General features: G+C 47.1%; 8 protein-coding genes across 8 annotated transcripts; 2 read left to right on the top strand and 6 right to left on the bottom strand.

Moving 5' to 3' along the window:
• Positions 1-94: 94 nt before the first annotated feature.
• On the bottom strand, positions 95-498 carry TERG_03387 (uncharacterized protein; the record flags this gene model as incomplete). The annotated part of the gene is made up of 3 exons (XM_003236294.1): positions 95-157; positions 218-415; positions 469-498. 3 exons carry the CDS (start codon positions 496-498, stop codon positions 95-97), a joined length of 291 nt encoding a protein of 96 aa, XP_003236342.1.
• A 489-nt stretch (positions 499-987) lies between these two features.
• Positions 988-1,332, bottom strand: TERG_11993 (uncharacterized protein; the record flags this gene model as incomplete). The annotated part of the gene is made up of 1 exon (XM_003236293.2): positions 988-1,332. One exon carries the CDS (start codon positions 1,330-1,332, stop codon positions 988-990), a length of 345 nt encoding a protein of 114 aa, XP_003236341.2.
• Positions 1,333-1,354: 22 nt separating this feature from the next.
• Positions 1,355-1,627, bottom strand: TERG_11992 (uncharacterized protein; the record flags this gene model as incomplete). The annotated part of the gene is made up of 1 exon (XM_047751019.1): positions 1,355-1,627. One exon carries the CDS (start codon positions 1,625-1,627, stop codon positions 1,355-1,357), a length of 273 nt encoding a protein of 90 aa, XP_047605929.1.
• Positions 1,628-3,095: 1,468 nt separating this feature from the next.
• TERG_03384 (uncharacterized protein) lies at positions 3,096-4,590 on the bottom strand (the record flags this gene model as incomplete). Its single annotated transcript, XM_003236291.1, has 4 exons — positions 3,096-3,196; positions 3,262-3,528; positions 3,598-4,363; positions 4,414-4,590. 4 exons carry the CDS (start codon positions 4,588-4,590, stop codon positions 3,096-3,098), a joined length of 1,311 nt encoding a protein of 436 aa, XP_003236339.1.
• Positions 4,591-5,179: 589 nt separating this feature from the next.
• On the top strand, positions 5,180-6,263 carry TERG_11991 (uncharacterized protein; the record flags this gene model as incomplete). Its single annotated transcript, XM_047751018.1, has 3 exons — positions 5,180-5,259; positions 5,533-6,095; positions 6,170-6,263. Exons 2-3 carry the CDS (start codon positions 5,848-5,850, stop codon positions 6,261-6,263), a joined length of 342 nt encoding a protein of 113 aa, XP_047605928.1. The 5' UTR covers positions 5,180-5,259; positions 5,533-5,847.
• Positions 6,264-6,393: 130 nt separating this feature from the next.
• TERG_03383 (uncharacterized protein) lies at positions 6,394-7,824 on the top strand (the record flags this gene model as incomplete). The annotated part of the gene is made up of 4 exons (XM_003236290.1): positions 6,394-6,633; positions 6,682-6,966; positions 7,036-7,386; positions 7,453-7,824. The coding sequence occupies 4 exons, from the start codon at positions 6,394-6,396 to the stop codon at positions 7,822-7,824; spliced, it is 1,248 nt and encodes a 415-aa protein (XP_003236338.1).
• A 1,180-nt stretch (positions 7,825-9,004) lies between these two features.
• TERG_03382 (uncharacterized protein) lies at positions 9,005-9,781 on the bottom strand (the record flags this gene model as incomplete). Its single annotated transcript, XM_003236289.1, has 2 exons — positions 9,005-9,666; positions 9,763-9,781. 2 exons carry the CDS (start codon positions 9,779-9,781, stop codon positions 9,005-9,007), a joined length of 681 nt encoding a protein of 226 aa, XP_003236337.1.
• A 487-nt stretch (positions 9,782-10,268) lies between these two features.
• TERG_03381 (uncharacterized protein) lies at positions 10,269-13,782 on the bottom strand (the record flags this gene model as incomplete). Its single annotated transcript, XM_003236288.1, has 2 exons — positions 10,269-13,675; positions 13,728-13,782. 2 exons carry the CDS (start codon positions 13,780-13,782, stop codon positions 10,269-10,271), a joined length of 3,462 nt encoding a protein of 1,153 aa, XP_003236336.1.
• Positions 13,783-13,988: the final 206 nt, after the last annotated feature.

Genomic DNA, 13,988 nt, shown 5'->3' with positions numbered 1-13,988 from the left:
CGTTGTCCTGCTAGCCAAGCTGCTGACCCACAGGCACAAGGAGGGCCCAGGTAACCAGTTGACCAAGTTAAGAGTGATCCCCCACTAGTGATCGTTAGGTTGAGCTGATTTCAGCAGCGGGAATAACAGTATGTGCTGATAGCTGCTGGCCGTAACCCTGCATGGGAAACAGTAAGTATGGGGATGATGCAGAGTCTATAGAAAAAGGAGAAAGTACCTCCATCCAGAACGGGCGGGAGAAATCAAGGTCTTGAAGGCAAATAACCTTTCCACCCTGGATGCAGACCCGTGGTATAGGCTGTCCACTCTTATAATAAAGATCGATTGCTGTTTGTATATTTATCTTCTGCTCACTGCTGATTTCAGGATTATTAATCATCGCCTGGAGTTCGGCTACACGATCCCATATATTCCGCTGAGTTTGGTCAGGACACTGCGTATAGATAGTGGGCGAAGTGAGGCACATACTAGAGACGAAACCGTTGGAACAGGGGACATGGTTAAGGACGAGTAACTCCTCTACGTGAACCCCTAAGAACCCTAAGAGACATATTCAACTCATCCTGGGAAACGTGATCCTTACGTTGCCGCGATATGTCGCAGAAGAGGTGGATATTGAGCGGGGAGCAGTTTATTGCTGTCTTTCGATGGCTTACCAACTAGGCAGAGCAGAAGCAGAGCTCATCTGTTGGGCAATCCCCTGGACAGAACGATGGTAAGCAAGGTAGCTGATTATAGGGGTGCAGCGTATTAATAACTCGCCTACCTCTGCCCAAATAGTCTGTCTGGGGTCAACGTGCTTTGGGAGTACCACTTTGCCGTCCTGGATATAGCAACGCGCAATCGAGCCTTGCTTTGCCCAGTGTATGCCTAACTACAGCCACCTGGATCTGGATATTGATTTTCTGGCCCTCCTTTGTCCTAGGACTATCGAGGACAGCCTGTAGTTTAGAAATAGTTAACTAGTTATGGGTTTCGGGCATGCAGTCAGTGGTTAAACCCTGTGGTGATATCTTTGAACGTAGAGCACTCATCAACTCGCATGTCCTTTGCCCCTTCTCCACTGATTCCACTAAAGGGATGGCCATCATCTTGTATAATTGTCCTTAGTCGATGAAATATGTCGTCTAGCTGGCGTTGTATGAACAGCTTGTCTTCGTGTGCAAGACTGGGCCAGGCCTTGGTCAGAGTCATGTCTGGGATGTATGACATGAAAACAACACTGAAGGGAGCAAATGTAATTAGGCTGTGTGGTCTGGGAACTGGGATATCAGGCATCCGTCGCTCGAGATACTGCAGTATGGTGTACTCAGTGTATTCCTTATTGCCCATGATGGCTTTTGCCACAATGTCCTCACTGCACTTCACCACAACGCCTCTTGCGGGGCCTTCCCAGTTCTTTCCGGAGCCTAAAAGCAGCCGTTTCAGGGACGTACCGAGTAGGAACTCTTCGCCCTTCTGTTTTTTCGTCGAGGGACCCGTCCGAGTAGCGCGCAAATATTACCCGAATCTTCTCCGATAACGGAAATACAACTGTAGCAGCTTCCGCAAGATCAAGACGATCTAAATACTCAGACGCACGTGGCTTCGGAGGCTCTGGTTTTTTGACCTTGGGTCCAGTTGCCATTGTTATTCTGCGGTTATAATTTGATGGAATGATGGTAAGCAAGTTGACCTCCGGATCTCGCCTCTATTTGTTGTCGAGCTCGTCGAGCATCTGACGATTGATTCCCGCAGGGTATGATAATAATTCTCGCTCGGCGCATTGGTGGTGACGACGATAGGAATCGGAAAACATAGACATCAGGTCTGCTGCTGGATCCTTTTTGAGGGCTGCCTGGAACTCGAGCATAAAAGCTTTGTTCCATTTTGGGGCATCAGGATGAGAGAGAGAGAACCGTTGGAGCATCACCCGTGTTGTTTTTCAACGCTAGCGAGAACACGTAGGAACCGTTGACCGGCTCTGAGGATTGTTCGATGTTGTAGTTATCGTTGTTTTTATCCAGAATTGTTGCCTCTGCTGTGGTCGCTAGCAAAGTGGGACGAGAAGATATGTGGCAAGGGGATCATTACCTCCACTCAAAAATGAAAAGGCTTAAGCTCTTCGGAGTAGATGGCCCTCCCTTTTGAATATAAAGCAAGGAGCCCGGGGAGTTTCTTATGATAAAGCTTGATAGCAGCCCTGATGCTCTTGGGCATTTTCTGGGCCATTGATTATAGCTACCAGCTGTGCAGTACGACCAGGCGCATCCCACTTGATATGATTGGGACATGCGGGTAATTAGTTGAAAGGGCGCTGCGACATGTTGCAGGACAAAATATGAGGAAGAAAGGGTATAAGTTGAAAAGTAGAATTTGAAGATAAGTTAGTTAAGGTTGGCGTTGCGGCTGAAGTCAAAAAAGTTGGTGTTGACGTAACTAAGTAGCACTGTGACCAACTCAAATAAACGCCCAGTTCTCTCTCTCTATATCGGTCTCAGAGGTATGTAGTTGACTAGTTATTACACCTGATGAACTTAGGGTAACCTGTGGGTAGATTGAGCTCAATTTGGCGTAGTTATAGGTTACTACATAGAGTACCGTCCACCCAGACGAGGGTCGGGGATGAATGGATACAAACTTGAAGCTTTGTAAAAGGTACAGTACTCAGGAACCGGACATTGTAGACTCGGAGATAGCTAAGAGTGTAAATCAACTGGTTAAAGATATCTAGATAGAATCTAGCTGTGTCTCTGACTCTATCCTGCTAATACAGACTAGGATACAATCAACACAACAAGTGCTGAGCTACCAACTCTAACAACCAACAAACCAAGTATGAAAAGTATAGAAACATGAGGAACGTCTGTCATCTATGCATGAAACTCGCGAGTGAAAAAAAATATTTATCCTGTTGGTCAATATTCCAACCGGTTACTGGTCGGTCGGGTTGAGATACGAGGCCAAAATGCAAGAAATCAATCAATGGGATCGTGCGGAAGCGGTAGGCGGTCGAACATAGGAGACTGGCCCCGTTGGTGAGGGACGTTGGAATGAGATACATAGCATCATTTAAATTCGTTGAACCGTATCAGATAGGCCGTATGGTTGTTGACTTAGTGGCCGTTAGAGCCATTGGAGCCGTTGGAGGTTTTGGTAGTCTTACGGACCACGGAATCGATGGCTTCTGCGACGTACTTCAGGTTGCTGGTGTTTACTATAAGAAAATGTTAGTGGTTTGGTCGGCTACATCGTACCGATGGATGGAAGGGAATTGCTTACGGCCGGCGATAGAAATACGGCCGGAGTCCAGGAGATAGATGTGGTATTCACGCAGGAGGCGGACCTGCTCCTTGGTAAGGCCGGTATACGAGAACATGCCGATCTGGTTGATGATGTGCTCCCAGGTTCCGGGGGTCTGTAGTCTCTGCAGCTCATCGTATAGAGCACGACGCATGGACTTAATTCTGCTACTCATGGTGATAAGATCTTCCTTCCACATCTCAACAAGGGCAGGGTCACTCAAGATCTTTGCCGCAAGTCGTGGCCCTACGTTAATTCAGTTAGTGTCACTGAGTGAAGACCTTCAGAAAGAAAGTTACGCATCTAGGAACATACCGTATGATGGTGGCGTCGAGATCTCGCCACGTTGAAGCTCAACGACCTGAGATCTGGCGCAGACAGTCGCCTCTGCGTTGCGGCACACAAGGTGGAAGGCACCAGTTCGCTGACCATAGAGACCCAGGTTCTTGCTGAAACTCTGAGCAACGCAAAGTTCCATCCCACGCTTAGCAAATTCGCGGATTGGCCAGGAATCGTTGTCCAGATCTCCGGAAGCGAACCCTTGATATGCGGAGTCAAAGAAGGGAAATAAACTTCTGCTCTCGCACAGATCTGCAATCCGCAGCCACTGAGCACGGGTAGGATCGATTCCGGTAGGGTTGTGAGCACAGGCGTGAAGAAGGACGACGTCTCCCGCGACAGCATGAGCCTCGAGTTCCTTCATCATTCCCTCAAAGTTAAGTGACCGTGTGGGTTCGTGGTAGTAAGGGTATGTCTTCACCTGGATCGGGCTGCCAGAGGTTCCGCTCGAGACGAGGTTCCAGATCAAATGGTGGTTGGCCCATGTTGGGTCAGAGATCCAGATAGTGCGCTTTGCATTGGGATCAGAAAGCTTTGGAAGATGGTCTGCTAGAAAGCGAGCTCCGATATGGTTTGCTCCCGTTCCCGAGATGGTCTGGAGACTGGCAATGCGTTCCTTGGGAATGCTCGACTCGCCCGTCCCAAAGATTAGATCCCTAGCCATGTTGTAGAAAGGTGCGTAGCCAGGGATAGGAAGGTATTCATGGTCGAAAGTTGGGTCATCGAGGAGTAGTTTTTCAGCCTATGATATGTTAGTGACTTTTATCATTCGACAAACGAGTGATAACCTGCCTTCTTGACCGCCGGTAGCCTCCAACTCTTTGCTTCGTTGTCTCTGTACACACCAGCACCCAAGCTGACCTTGTCTGGGTGAGTATCAGCGGCGAAGTCGCCCATCAGAGCGAAGACTTCATCCGCCGGCGCTGTGTCCAGCTTGCAAAAGAGACTCTCTGGCTGGAGGGGGGCCATCTTTTCGGCTTTTTCTTCTCGTTTCTCCTTTTTCAGGTACACGATACTGTTCTTGATATGGTCGAATAGTAACCCTGTCACTATTTTCCAGACGCTGGGGCGATGACCTATTTATGCTCGAGACTTTACAGGATAGAAGATATGATGATATCTCAGTCCTTCCAGCAACCCGTCAAGAAAAAAGTCCGACTCAGTATTCATATAAGTACCATCCGCCGATAGAGTTTTGACGAAGTTAAAACCGGGCTTTTCACTCCTTTCTTTTCTTCTTCTGCGTCGTTGCTTTTTTGCCCTTTTTCAACGTCAGAAAGTCAAAAAGGACTCCGGGATCAGTCCCGCCCCTGCTGTGGCGGCTGGCGTCTTATATTTAATGCTCCTTTGCCTGTCTCCTGCGCCCTCCACTCACCTCCTCACCACGAGGCGCAACCTTGGAAGGATGACAGCGTCCAACGCTCAGCCCAATAATAAAGTAATCTGATAAAATATGCGCGCGCGGGCGAGCGGATACCGACGGCTGGTGCAATATAAATAGAGACCAAGCCTTAGAGCTGCCGTCTTTTATGAAGTTTGGGAGCAATCCGTTAGCACTCTCTGCCCGTGACTGCATGCGGTATGGGGAGACATCAAATACGAGGAAGGTTCTACTTGTCTCTGGCCTCTGTCTCTGCGGTATTTCTCTCCTCCTATTATTTCGCTCTGTGCTTCGCTGCCTGCGTCCCAAATAATGAATTGTGAATGAATGACTGAGTGATTTGTGGCTGTTCCTTGAGCCCGGAATTTGCTTGCCGGGGATGTTTCTTTGCTCGATGTTCTTTTTTGCTTTTTCTGCTTTGGGAAATAGCCGGTAAGCGGCTTATGTAACAAGAGCCCGCTAAGCCGAGGTCAATTATGTGATTATGTAATAAGTAAGTCAGCAACATCGTTACTGACTTAGCTAAGCAGGCCACCCCTTTCTTCGTCGGACTTCCAACGTCGACTTTCGCCGACTGAACATACCACAAAAGCGGGCTCAAGATGAGACAAATGACGAGCTAGTGCTTGTTGTTGGTGTGATAGATTGGTATCAATATGTGACTAACTATGCATGTGCCGTCCTGGAAGCTGGATTGGCTATTGTTGGATTGCTGCCCAGATGGCCCGTCAACCCATGAAGCGGCTAACCCATGTCTGAGAAGGGAGATAAATAGATGATGGGGATGCAAAGTCTTCCACTTTTCTTCTGGCCTTCCGGATCGTCCCAGTGCACCAGAATACTCGATGGCTTTGCGACCTTATTCATATTTTGTTAAGGAATTACGGGCTAGTTCTAGGGTTCTTTACTCAACAATGTCCCCTGCCATAAAGCTCCCGGGTTATGGCATCCCTTTGAATGGATTTAGGGCATGGAGAGCATCACCAGGGGATGGATTCATAACCAATACGGAATATGATGGATCCAAGGATTTCAGAGGCCGATCGTTCCCCAACGCTCTAGATCAAAGTGACATTGATTATGGCAGTATATCGTGAGAGTTCCTGTTGCCCAGCTCGCTTTGATAATGAATAATAGCTCATTTTTCCTTTTATGTATACGGAATAGCATGTCTATGATTACTTTGAGAGAGCATGCGATGATTCATGCCATGAACGATATCACTGACAAGCCTGGGTGGGAAGACAAGGTAAAGGCTTAGTTCTTACCTCTGATAAATCACTGGAATAACATCGAATTTGTCTGGTAATGCTTAGGTTCTTGACGAAACTATCACCACCAAATGGAAACGATAGCTACTAGAAAATGATACCTTGGATATAACAGAAAAAATGGCTGACTGGATCATCGCTGAACTTCAGTATAAATCTGAAGCGTTCAAAACTGATGGTATTATCTCTGCTCTTACCTCTGGTGTTTTCAAATCCGACTGTCTTATTCCCGCGTCCGTCAAAGAGTCACTGAAAGCTGCAGTTGCTCGTCTTGAGCAAGTACACGAAGCCCAAAAGGACTACCACCCCCACAGCAAAAACCAGGTCCTTGACCTTGTCCATCCTTCTATCTTCCCCTTGGTTTATGGTCGGACGCGCATAGTTAAAGATGGTATTCTAAACATCTAGGATGGCATCACTAAATCTGGAATTGGTGAAATAATCCCTATTCCAAGTAAGTCAGAAACCAAACTTGCAAGCGATGCACTGAGATTTGCGCATTCTTTGCATAGAATGAAGTGCCCTTTCAGCGACAAGTTTCAATGGCTCCCTTGCGGCGTAGCATTTGGATCGACAAACAATCCTAGGAAGGATTCCCATGCACAGAATCCTTCAATCGAATGCACCATCACCAGTTATATCAATAACCTGCATCCCGATAAGCACAACGAACTGTATGGAGTTCTTGAACAGGTCATTGCCCGCACAATCCCTTTGTGAAATGAGACATTATCTGTTGGTCAAACTTGGCATGATTATAAGCGGATTGACTATACCAAATGTATCTATGAACCAGATCCGGATAACATACCAGAGAAGGATCGGCCTCAAAGACTTCCAGATGAAAATAAGGAAGCTTACCAGCAACGTATTGAAGAGTGGGGATGGGAAGTTCGCAAGGTAGCGCAACCCGAGCCGGGGAAATTCGTCCCAGAGGAGAAGGTAAATTCCTACGATGATGACAAAAAGCCTTTAGATGAACGGAAAACTGTCAACCTTCAGAGAGATTACGGAAAGACTGGCCTACAAGTCATTGTGAAACTCACAAATATTCATCTTACTCCCGAAAACAATAAATATGACGGAGGTTCATGGCATGTTGAGGGCCAATTGGTATGTGTTTCGCTATATATAACCTTCACTTGTGTCTTGTGAAAATATAATAACCTCATTTTGCAGAACAAACACATCTGTGCTTCAGCACTATTCTACTATGACAGTTCTAGCATAACTGAAAGCCGCCTTGGGTTTCGCCAGATGGTTAGCTTTTACGATGCTGATGAGGTTTCCTACGAGCAAGATCATCATTCTTGGCTGAAGGAAGTGTTCGGATTCGAGGATCAGGAGTCTACTGTCCAGGAAATTGGCAGCGTATTATGCAAAGCAGGACGCCTTGTCACATTTCCAAACTCGCTGCAGCATCGTGTACATCCTTTCGAACTAGATGATCCTACCCAACCAAGTCACCGAAAGATTCTCGTGTTGTTTCTTGTTGACCCAAACACTCGCATCATCTCTACGGCAAATGTACCAGCACAAAGAGCAGATTAGTGGGATAGGCTGATGCCATTGCATGGCATCGCAGGTAAACTTCCCAGAGAATTATTCAACGAAGTCACATCTTATTTGGACGACTTTCCAATCACTATGGAAGAGGCGAAGGAGCTGCGCCTGGAGCTAATGGAAGAAAGAAAAGCTGTTTATTCTGATCAAGAGGAATCATTTCAGGAACACACATTCTCATTATGTAAGCATTAGCCAACATATACGATATAGTAAATAGCAGAGACAGATATACATTGTGTCCGTTTATTGCGTCCTTTTGACATATTGTGTTCGAGTTCTATCAAAAACTATAGGTGTGATCATTACTACGCCAAGTCTGCTAATAATATCGGAGGTTTATCTCTCAAGTTGGTGAGCTTATCTTGACTCCGTCAAGAATATCCTTTAGTGCTGGGGCATGGCCAACTACCTACTTCTCTGATCAGGCTCTTGCAGCCCGTAACAAAACATCCGCGCCCTGCAAAATGCCCTAGCCCTAAGCCCTAGCCGCTTATAGCCGTTGCCATCTGTTTTCCTGTTACGATCTAGCGCCGGCAAGCCCCGCTCAGAAAGTTATCCGTCTTTAGCCGCCCTCTGGTCACCTGCCATTTTAGTGGGCACCAGTTGGCTTACATCAGCGCCAAGATATATCGTTCGCCTTAGATAAGCAGAAATCTCAGCCTCAATACATAAAGGTTAACCTATGGTCAAGAGTCAAATCAGTTCGCTGTAGACATTCTTTGTAAACGTTCTTGAGGAATTATGTGTACTGCATACTACCCCGAAGTGTTGATGAGGCCTAGACGATGGAGGTATTAATGATCGTTAAGCTTCCACCAATGTATACATGTGTGGATGTCAGTTTCGATTTCGGCTGCTGATGCATACGTACACACAGGGAATTCCCTCTCTCTGGAATCTCCCCAATTGGCTTATGTTTATTTTTTGTACACTGAGCTGAGATTAAACGACGAAGCTATGACGGCATACTAACATTCCGAGTACAGGGGCGACAAGGGTATGGAAATGCATCCAATCACCCATTGACCACCAGCCTCTGTGACAGACATGTTGAGATGCGCCACAGCTTCCTACAAACATCGCCTAAAACGAGGAACTTATTTCCCCTCACCTCCCAAGTCGATGTGTGACGTGGGACTTGCATACGCAGACTCCGGTCCTCTGGTCAGGAGCTCGGTTCTGGGGCAGCAAATGGGTCATCTGTAGGATCCTCTACCCAACGGTATTCCATCCTTTTTGCTATTGCCTGTGCATATTCCCGGCCATAAACCATCCCAATAAAGGCAAGCATGGCATCAGTACCCGCACTGATACCGGAGGATGTCCATATATTTCCATCAATCACCCATCGAGCGCTTCTCTGCCACTGGACCTGAGGGTACGGCCTTGTCGTCTCCTCATACCTCCTCTTGTTGGTCGTTGCTTTCTTTCCATCAAGGAGACCCGCTTCAGCTAGAACTTTTGAGCCCGTACAGATACTAAACAAATATTTAACCTCCGGGTATAGCTTGCGAGCAAGCTTGACGGTTGGCTCGATGTTGACGCAGTGACTGGTACCCAGGCCACCCGGAACGATGAGAACATCAATGTCTGTGGGCGGATCGTCGTAGGTGTGTGTAGGAACCACGCTTTCAGAGAAGCCCCATCCTGGCTTTAGGTTGACAATGGGCAGCGGAGGCGGCCTCGTGCTCACCGGGTTCAACGTTGGCGCAATGACAGAAAGTTTGATGCCGTTGTCGAGAGAAGTAATATTAAGAGCATCAAGAGGGCCGAAGACGTCGAGGGCCTGGAAACCTTCAAACAGAATAATGGCGTAGTGCTTAAGTTCTACTACAATGTTAGCATCCCGTCATGTACACAATAATATCCATTCCTATTGTCATCCTAGTTTGTACTTGTCCGGCCGGCAAAGGATATCTATACCTGTAGAATTGCCCGCCATCGTACTTTGTATTTCCGTCCGGCTCCTAACTCAGCAAAGGTGGACTGCTTCTAGAATGTTACTCGTCTTTCGTACCAAGGGTGTGTGCCAGCGCGAGTTGGACTGACCGTTACAATCTCGGGACAGAGAATAAGATAGACACAGCGAGTCAGTTGCAAGGAATATGCTTAGTTACCTGTTTCCAAGTATGCTTCTCATATATTTGGTGCCTCCCTGCAGCTCGTCTTTATATATGTGATCCTCGGTGTTAATCGTGTCAAGTTGCTAATACATGGAAGGGCGCAATTGCAACTTTGTACTTCCGTAAGCGGGGTGAGTCAAGTCACGGCGGCAGCAAGCTGAAATATCACATTCGATAAATCCATATAATCTCATGTTTGGTATTATTAATATTACTCTCAATTGCATATTCATGCATGCAGATAAGCCAAAAAGGTATCGTGGATTAGTTAGCTACACAAATATGGACAAGATGGTGACACGAGCTTCACGTAAAATCAACAGGAGGCAAGCCCCTTTCCACAACAGCATTGCTGACACAGTTCTGCACTTTGCTAACTGCATTCTTCCAGCCAGAGAGTGATGGACTGGATTTGCTTGAAGGACTCGTGGCTCCCGTGCTATTATGAAAACTACCGTTGGAATGGTTTACGAGCCAGCCTAGCCATCGCGCCAGGTCGGTGGCTTTGGAAATATCCCTTTCTTCCAAGACAACTCGCCTCAAGTACTTGGTGAGTGCCTCTACATCTTCTTCATATGGTTCTTCGTTTTCAAATGATGAGTACCACTCGCTCAAGGCCTCGCGAAGCTCTGATAAAGAAGACAGCCTTTTTGATGTGAACGTGGGTTTCGCAGGTCGCGGATCAAACCGGAGGAGTTTCTGCTCAGGCTCTACATGGACAGAAGAGTTGTTGGTTCTATGCTGTATTGTCCGTGAATTTTTCTCATGCACGGCGGCAAGGTTTAGGCCTCCTTGCTCTTGGATTCGAGCTTGCCTGTGTTCTTCTAGAACTTCTTGACGTATGTCTTCCGGCAAAGCGGCAAGGAATTCAGCTGAGATATCTCTATCGGGATCAGCGGATACCCGTGTAGGAGAGTTATCTGCAGAGTTTATGCATTCATGCGTGGACAAGGAGGGTTGAGGGATTATGAAGTTGGACTGAGTAAGGGTAGGCCCGGTTGCTGATCTTGTTGCAGTTCTTGGTCGCCCTCTTCCACGGCTAGATTTTGGTTTCGTCGGCGTCGTAGGTTTCCTGTGACGCGGGGATTTTGGTAAGGGGGTGGGACTTGGAGAAGCAATTGTGGGTGTATTGGCATTTTGCTTATAGTAGCCTAGCACTTCAGCTCTTACATCTTCAGGTAATGCGTTCAACGTATCCTGATCAAGCTGTGATTCCGGCGGGAGAGCTGTTGACGCAAACGGTGTCTGCGTTGGACGTTTAGCAGAACCTGCAGCTTTTAGCTGTTCACTAATACTCGGTCTCTCCTTTGGAGCCAATTTAGAGCGAACATCACCTGGTAGTTCCGCGATAGTTAAAGGATCCGATTGTGTTGGTAATATAAACTGCGTACCTCTTGTATTCAGGGGTTTCTGAGTTGCATCATGTAGCGAAGATCCAATCGCCAATGATGCGGATATATGTGGGCTTGCATTCTCTCCTTTCTTCGGACTCATGATTTCATCAGGATCTTGAGAAATCATCCTTTTTGGACCAGGGGTAGCCGCCTTAAACTGGAGCTGCTGCTGACTGCTCGTGTGTTCACCACTAGCAGTAGATTTAATGGGCGTGAGCTTCGTCATTTGAACTCCCAACCCTCTCAGGTCCCCGGGTGAGAAGTTAAAACTGCGAAGAATGGAAACTGCCTCCCTGCCGAGTATATCACTTGCATTAGTTGAAGTATGTAGGATAATACTCTTGTTAAAGGTGTCACATTTGCCATGGCCGAGATGTTTGGGCGGATCAACGGGTGAATCAGCAGCCCTTCGCATTATCCTCATCGTCAGCTGTCTACCTTTGACCCCGTTCTCCAAAAGTCGACGATGTAGCTCTTCACTCAGGCTCCGCACAAATTCATCCGCCTGTGCCTGGTTAGTAAACCGGATACCCCAGTTTATCTCAGCTGAAACGGACTTTCGTATTTCTTGCTCTCCAACGACAGTGTTGTCAATTCCACGTGCGTATTCCCATAGTTTTGCTCCAGTTTTTGGGCCAAGATGCCCAGTCAGCTTTTCGCGGCTAAGCTGGCGGATATCTTTAACATATTTGACGCCAAGCTCTTCAAGCTTTGCTCCCAGATTGAATGCCACACCAGGTAGGTCAGTGACAGCGAATTCACCGATGAAATCAAGCATATTTTCGGGTTTTAGCTGAAACTGACCGGCGGGTTTTGCTTTCTTTAATGCTAACCTTGCCTGTAGGATGTTCTGACCAATACCAACAGATACATGGCAACCGGTTTTCTGCTTGATGGCATCTCGCAATTTTTGTGCAATGGTATCGGCTTTTTCCTGCTCTCGATATATTGAGCTCTCTGATATTGCTCTTCCATCAGAACCGCCAGTGTCTATACATGAAGAGGAAACATCAACGAGTGCTTCATCAATGCTGACGCTTTGAACAATGCCATCGATATCAAGGATTGCCTCATAAAACTTCCTGCTAGCATCCTCGTATGCTGGAAAGTCATACGGCAACACTTTGAGTTCTGGACAGCGCTCTAGGGCTCCTTTCATCCACATCCCATTTTTGACACCAAATTTGCGTGCTGGGTAATTGCAACTAGCTATTTCGGAGCCTGGACCAGTTCCATGTGCAACGGCAATGGGGCAATCGGCAAGTTCAGGGTGTTTTTGCAGAGAAACCGCTGCAAAAAAACTATCAAAATCAACATGAAGAATATATCGCCTTGTTCCAGGGGACCGTTTTATAGGAGGAAGTTTTGTTGTACCGCGTTCTTGGGAGAGGCTTTGTAGCTGTGCTTTCAGCTCCGCCTTCCAGGTAGATAGATGGTGAAGACGTGATTCACGATAGTACTGCTGGATGAAATCAGGATTGACTACGCTGGATTGCCGGATATGTGCCTTCGAAAGTAGCAATGCATTGTGCTCCTCTGAAGTTAATGGCTTCCTTCCACCAGCTTTCGGGCTCGTATACACCTGGTCCAAACTAGACCGTTCAGGATGAACTGGTGACAAAAGATCATCCGATCCCGATGCACCAAACTCTTCGGGGGTTGTTGGAGCCATAGCAACGCCATTCACCTGATCCGTTGCTTGAACATCGGTTGCTGGCTCATCTTCCAAAAGCGGGTCTTCCGTAGTGTCAGCTGAGGGGCATTTGACTATTCTCGGGGAGTCATCGGGGGAGACCTCCTTGTTCGACTGCGAAGTATACCAGCATGGATCTGTTTGGGCCTTGTAACTCTGTGATTGGGTAATATTTTCGGTAGATATGCCGTTGGCATCAAGTTTAAGAATCTTTTGTGAGGTACCTTCGTCTAACAGACGATATGTTTCCCAGGGCAACATACGGCCAGCTTTAATACTGTCAACAATCCATGCCGGTTTAACAACACGGTATCGGCGTAACTCCTCTTTCTTCTTGGGAGTTAATGCGCTGGCAATGATGTGAGTCGCCGCTGTTTTCCCATCGAGATACTGAAGGAAACCCCCGCCATGGCTCACAATCATACGGTGAAGGTCATTCAGTGATGGTTGTGTGTATCCATTCACGTGTGCCACAACGCCTTTGAATATGAGGGGGTTGTTTGGAGACGCAGAGCGTATTTCAGCATCTAGATTTTGAAGCTTGATTTTCTTCCGACGAAAGTAATCTCCAAAGCCTCCAAAGCCAGATGCTGCGTACTCCTCGCCATCCTCTCCCACAAATTCATCTAACTCCGTAAGCTATGTAATATTAGAGTACGTTGCAACATTTACACTCACGGTTTTCAATCCTCTTACGCGTGGCGCTGGAGCCTGTCTCAAGTCTAGAGCCCATACTGTGGCATCAAGCAGACAAAAATCATGTTCAAAGCAACCCTACACCGTGTATTAAGCCTCAAATTGCTTCACCAAACCGTCATCACGCCTGATCTCTCCTTGATACAGTTATCGTCGTGCTGCTGCTACTTTTTTGTCCCCTTAATGACTTTTTGGACACGAAAAAAACACGCCAAATCCAAGAGTCACATGATATTATGTAGT

Source organism: Trichophyton rubrum, assembly GCF_000151425.1.
Source record: "Trichophyton rubrum CBS 118892 genomic scaffold supercont2.3, whole genome shotgun sequence".
Taxonomy (NCBI): Eukaryota; Fungi; Ascomycota; class Eurotiomycetes; order Onygenales; family Arthrodermataceae; genus Trichophyton; species Trichophyton rubrum.
The sequence above is the reverse complement of the archived record's forward strand: the minus strand, read 5'-3'. Positions and strand labels throughout refer to the sequence as shown.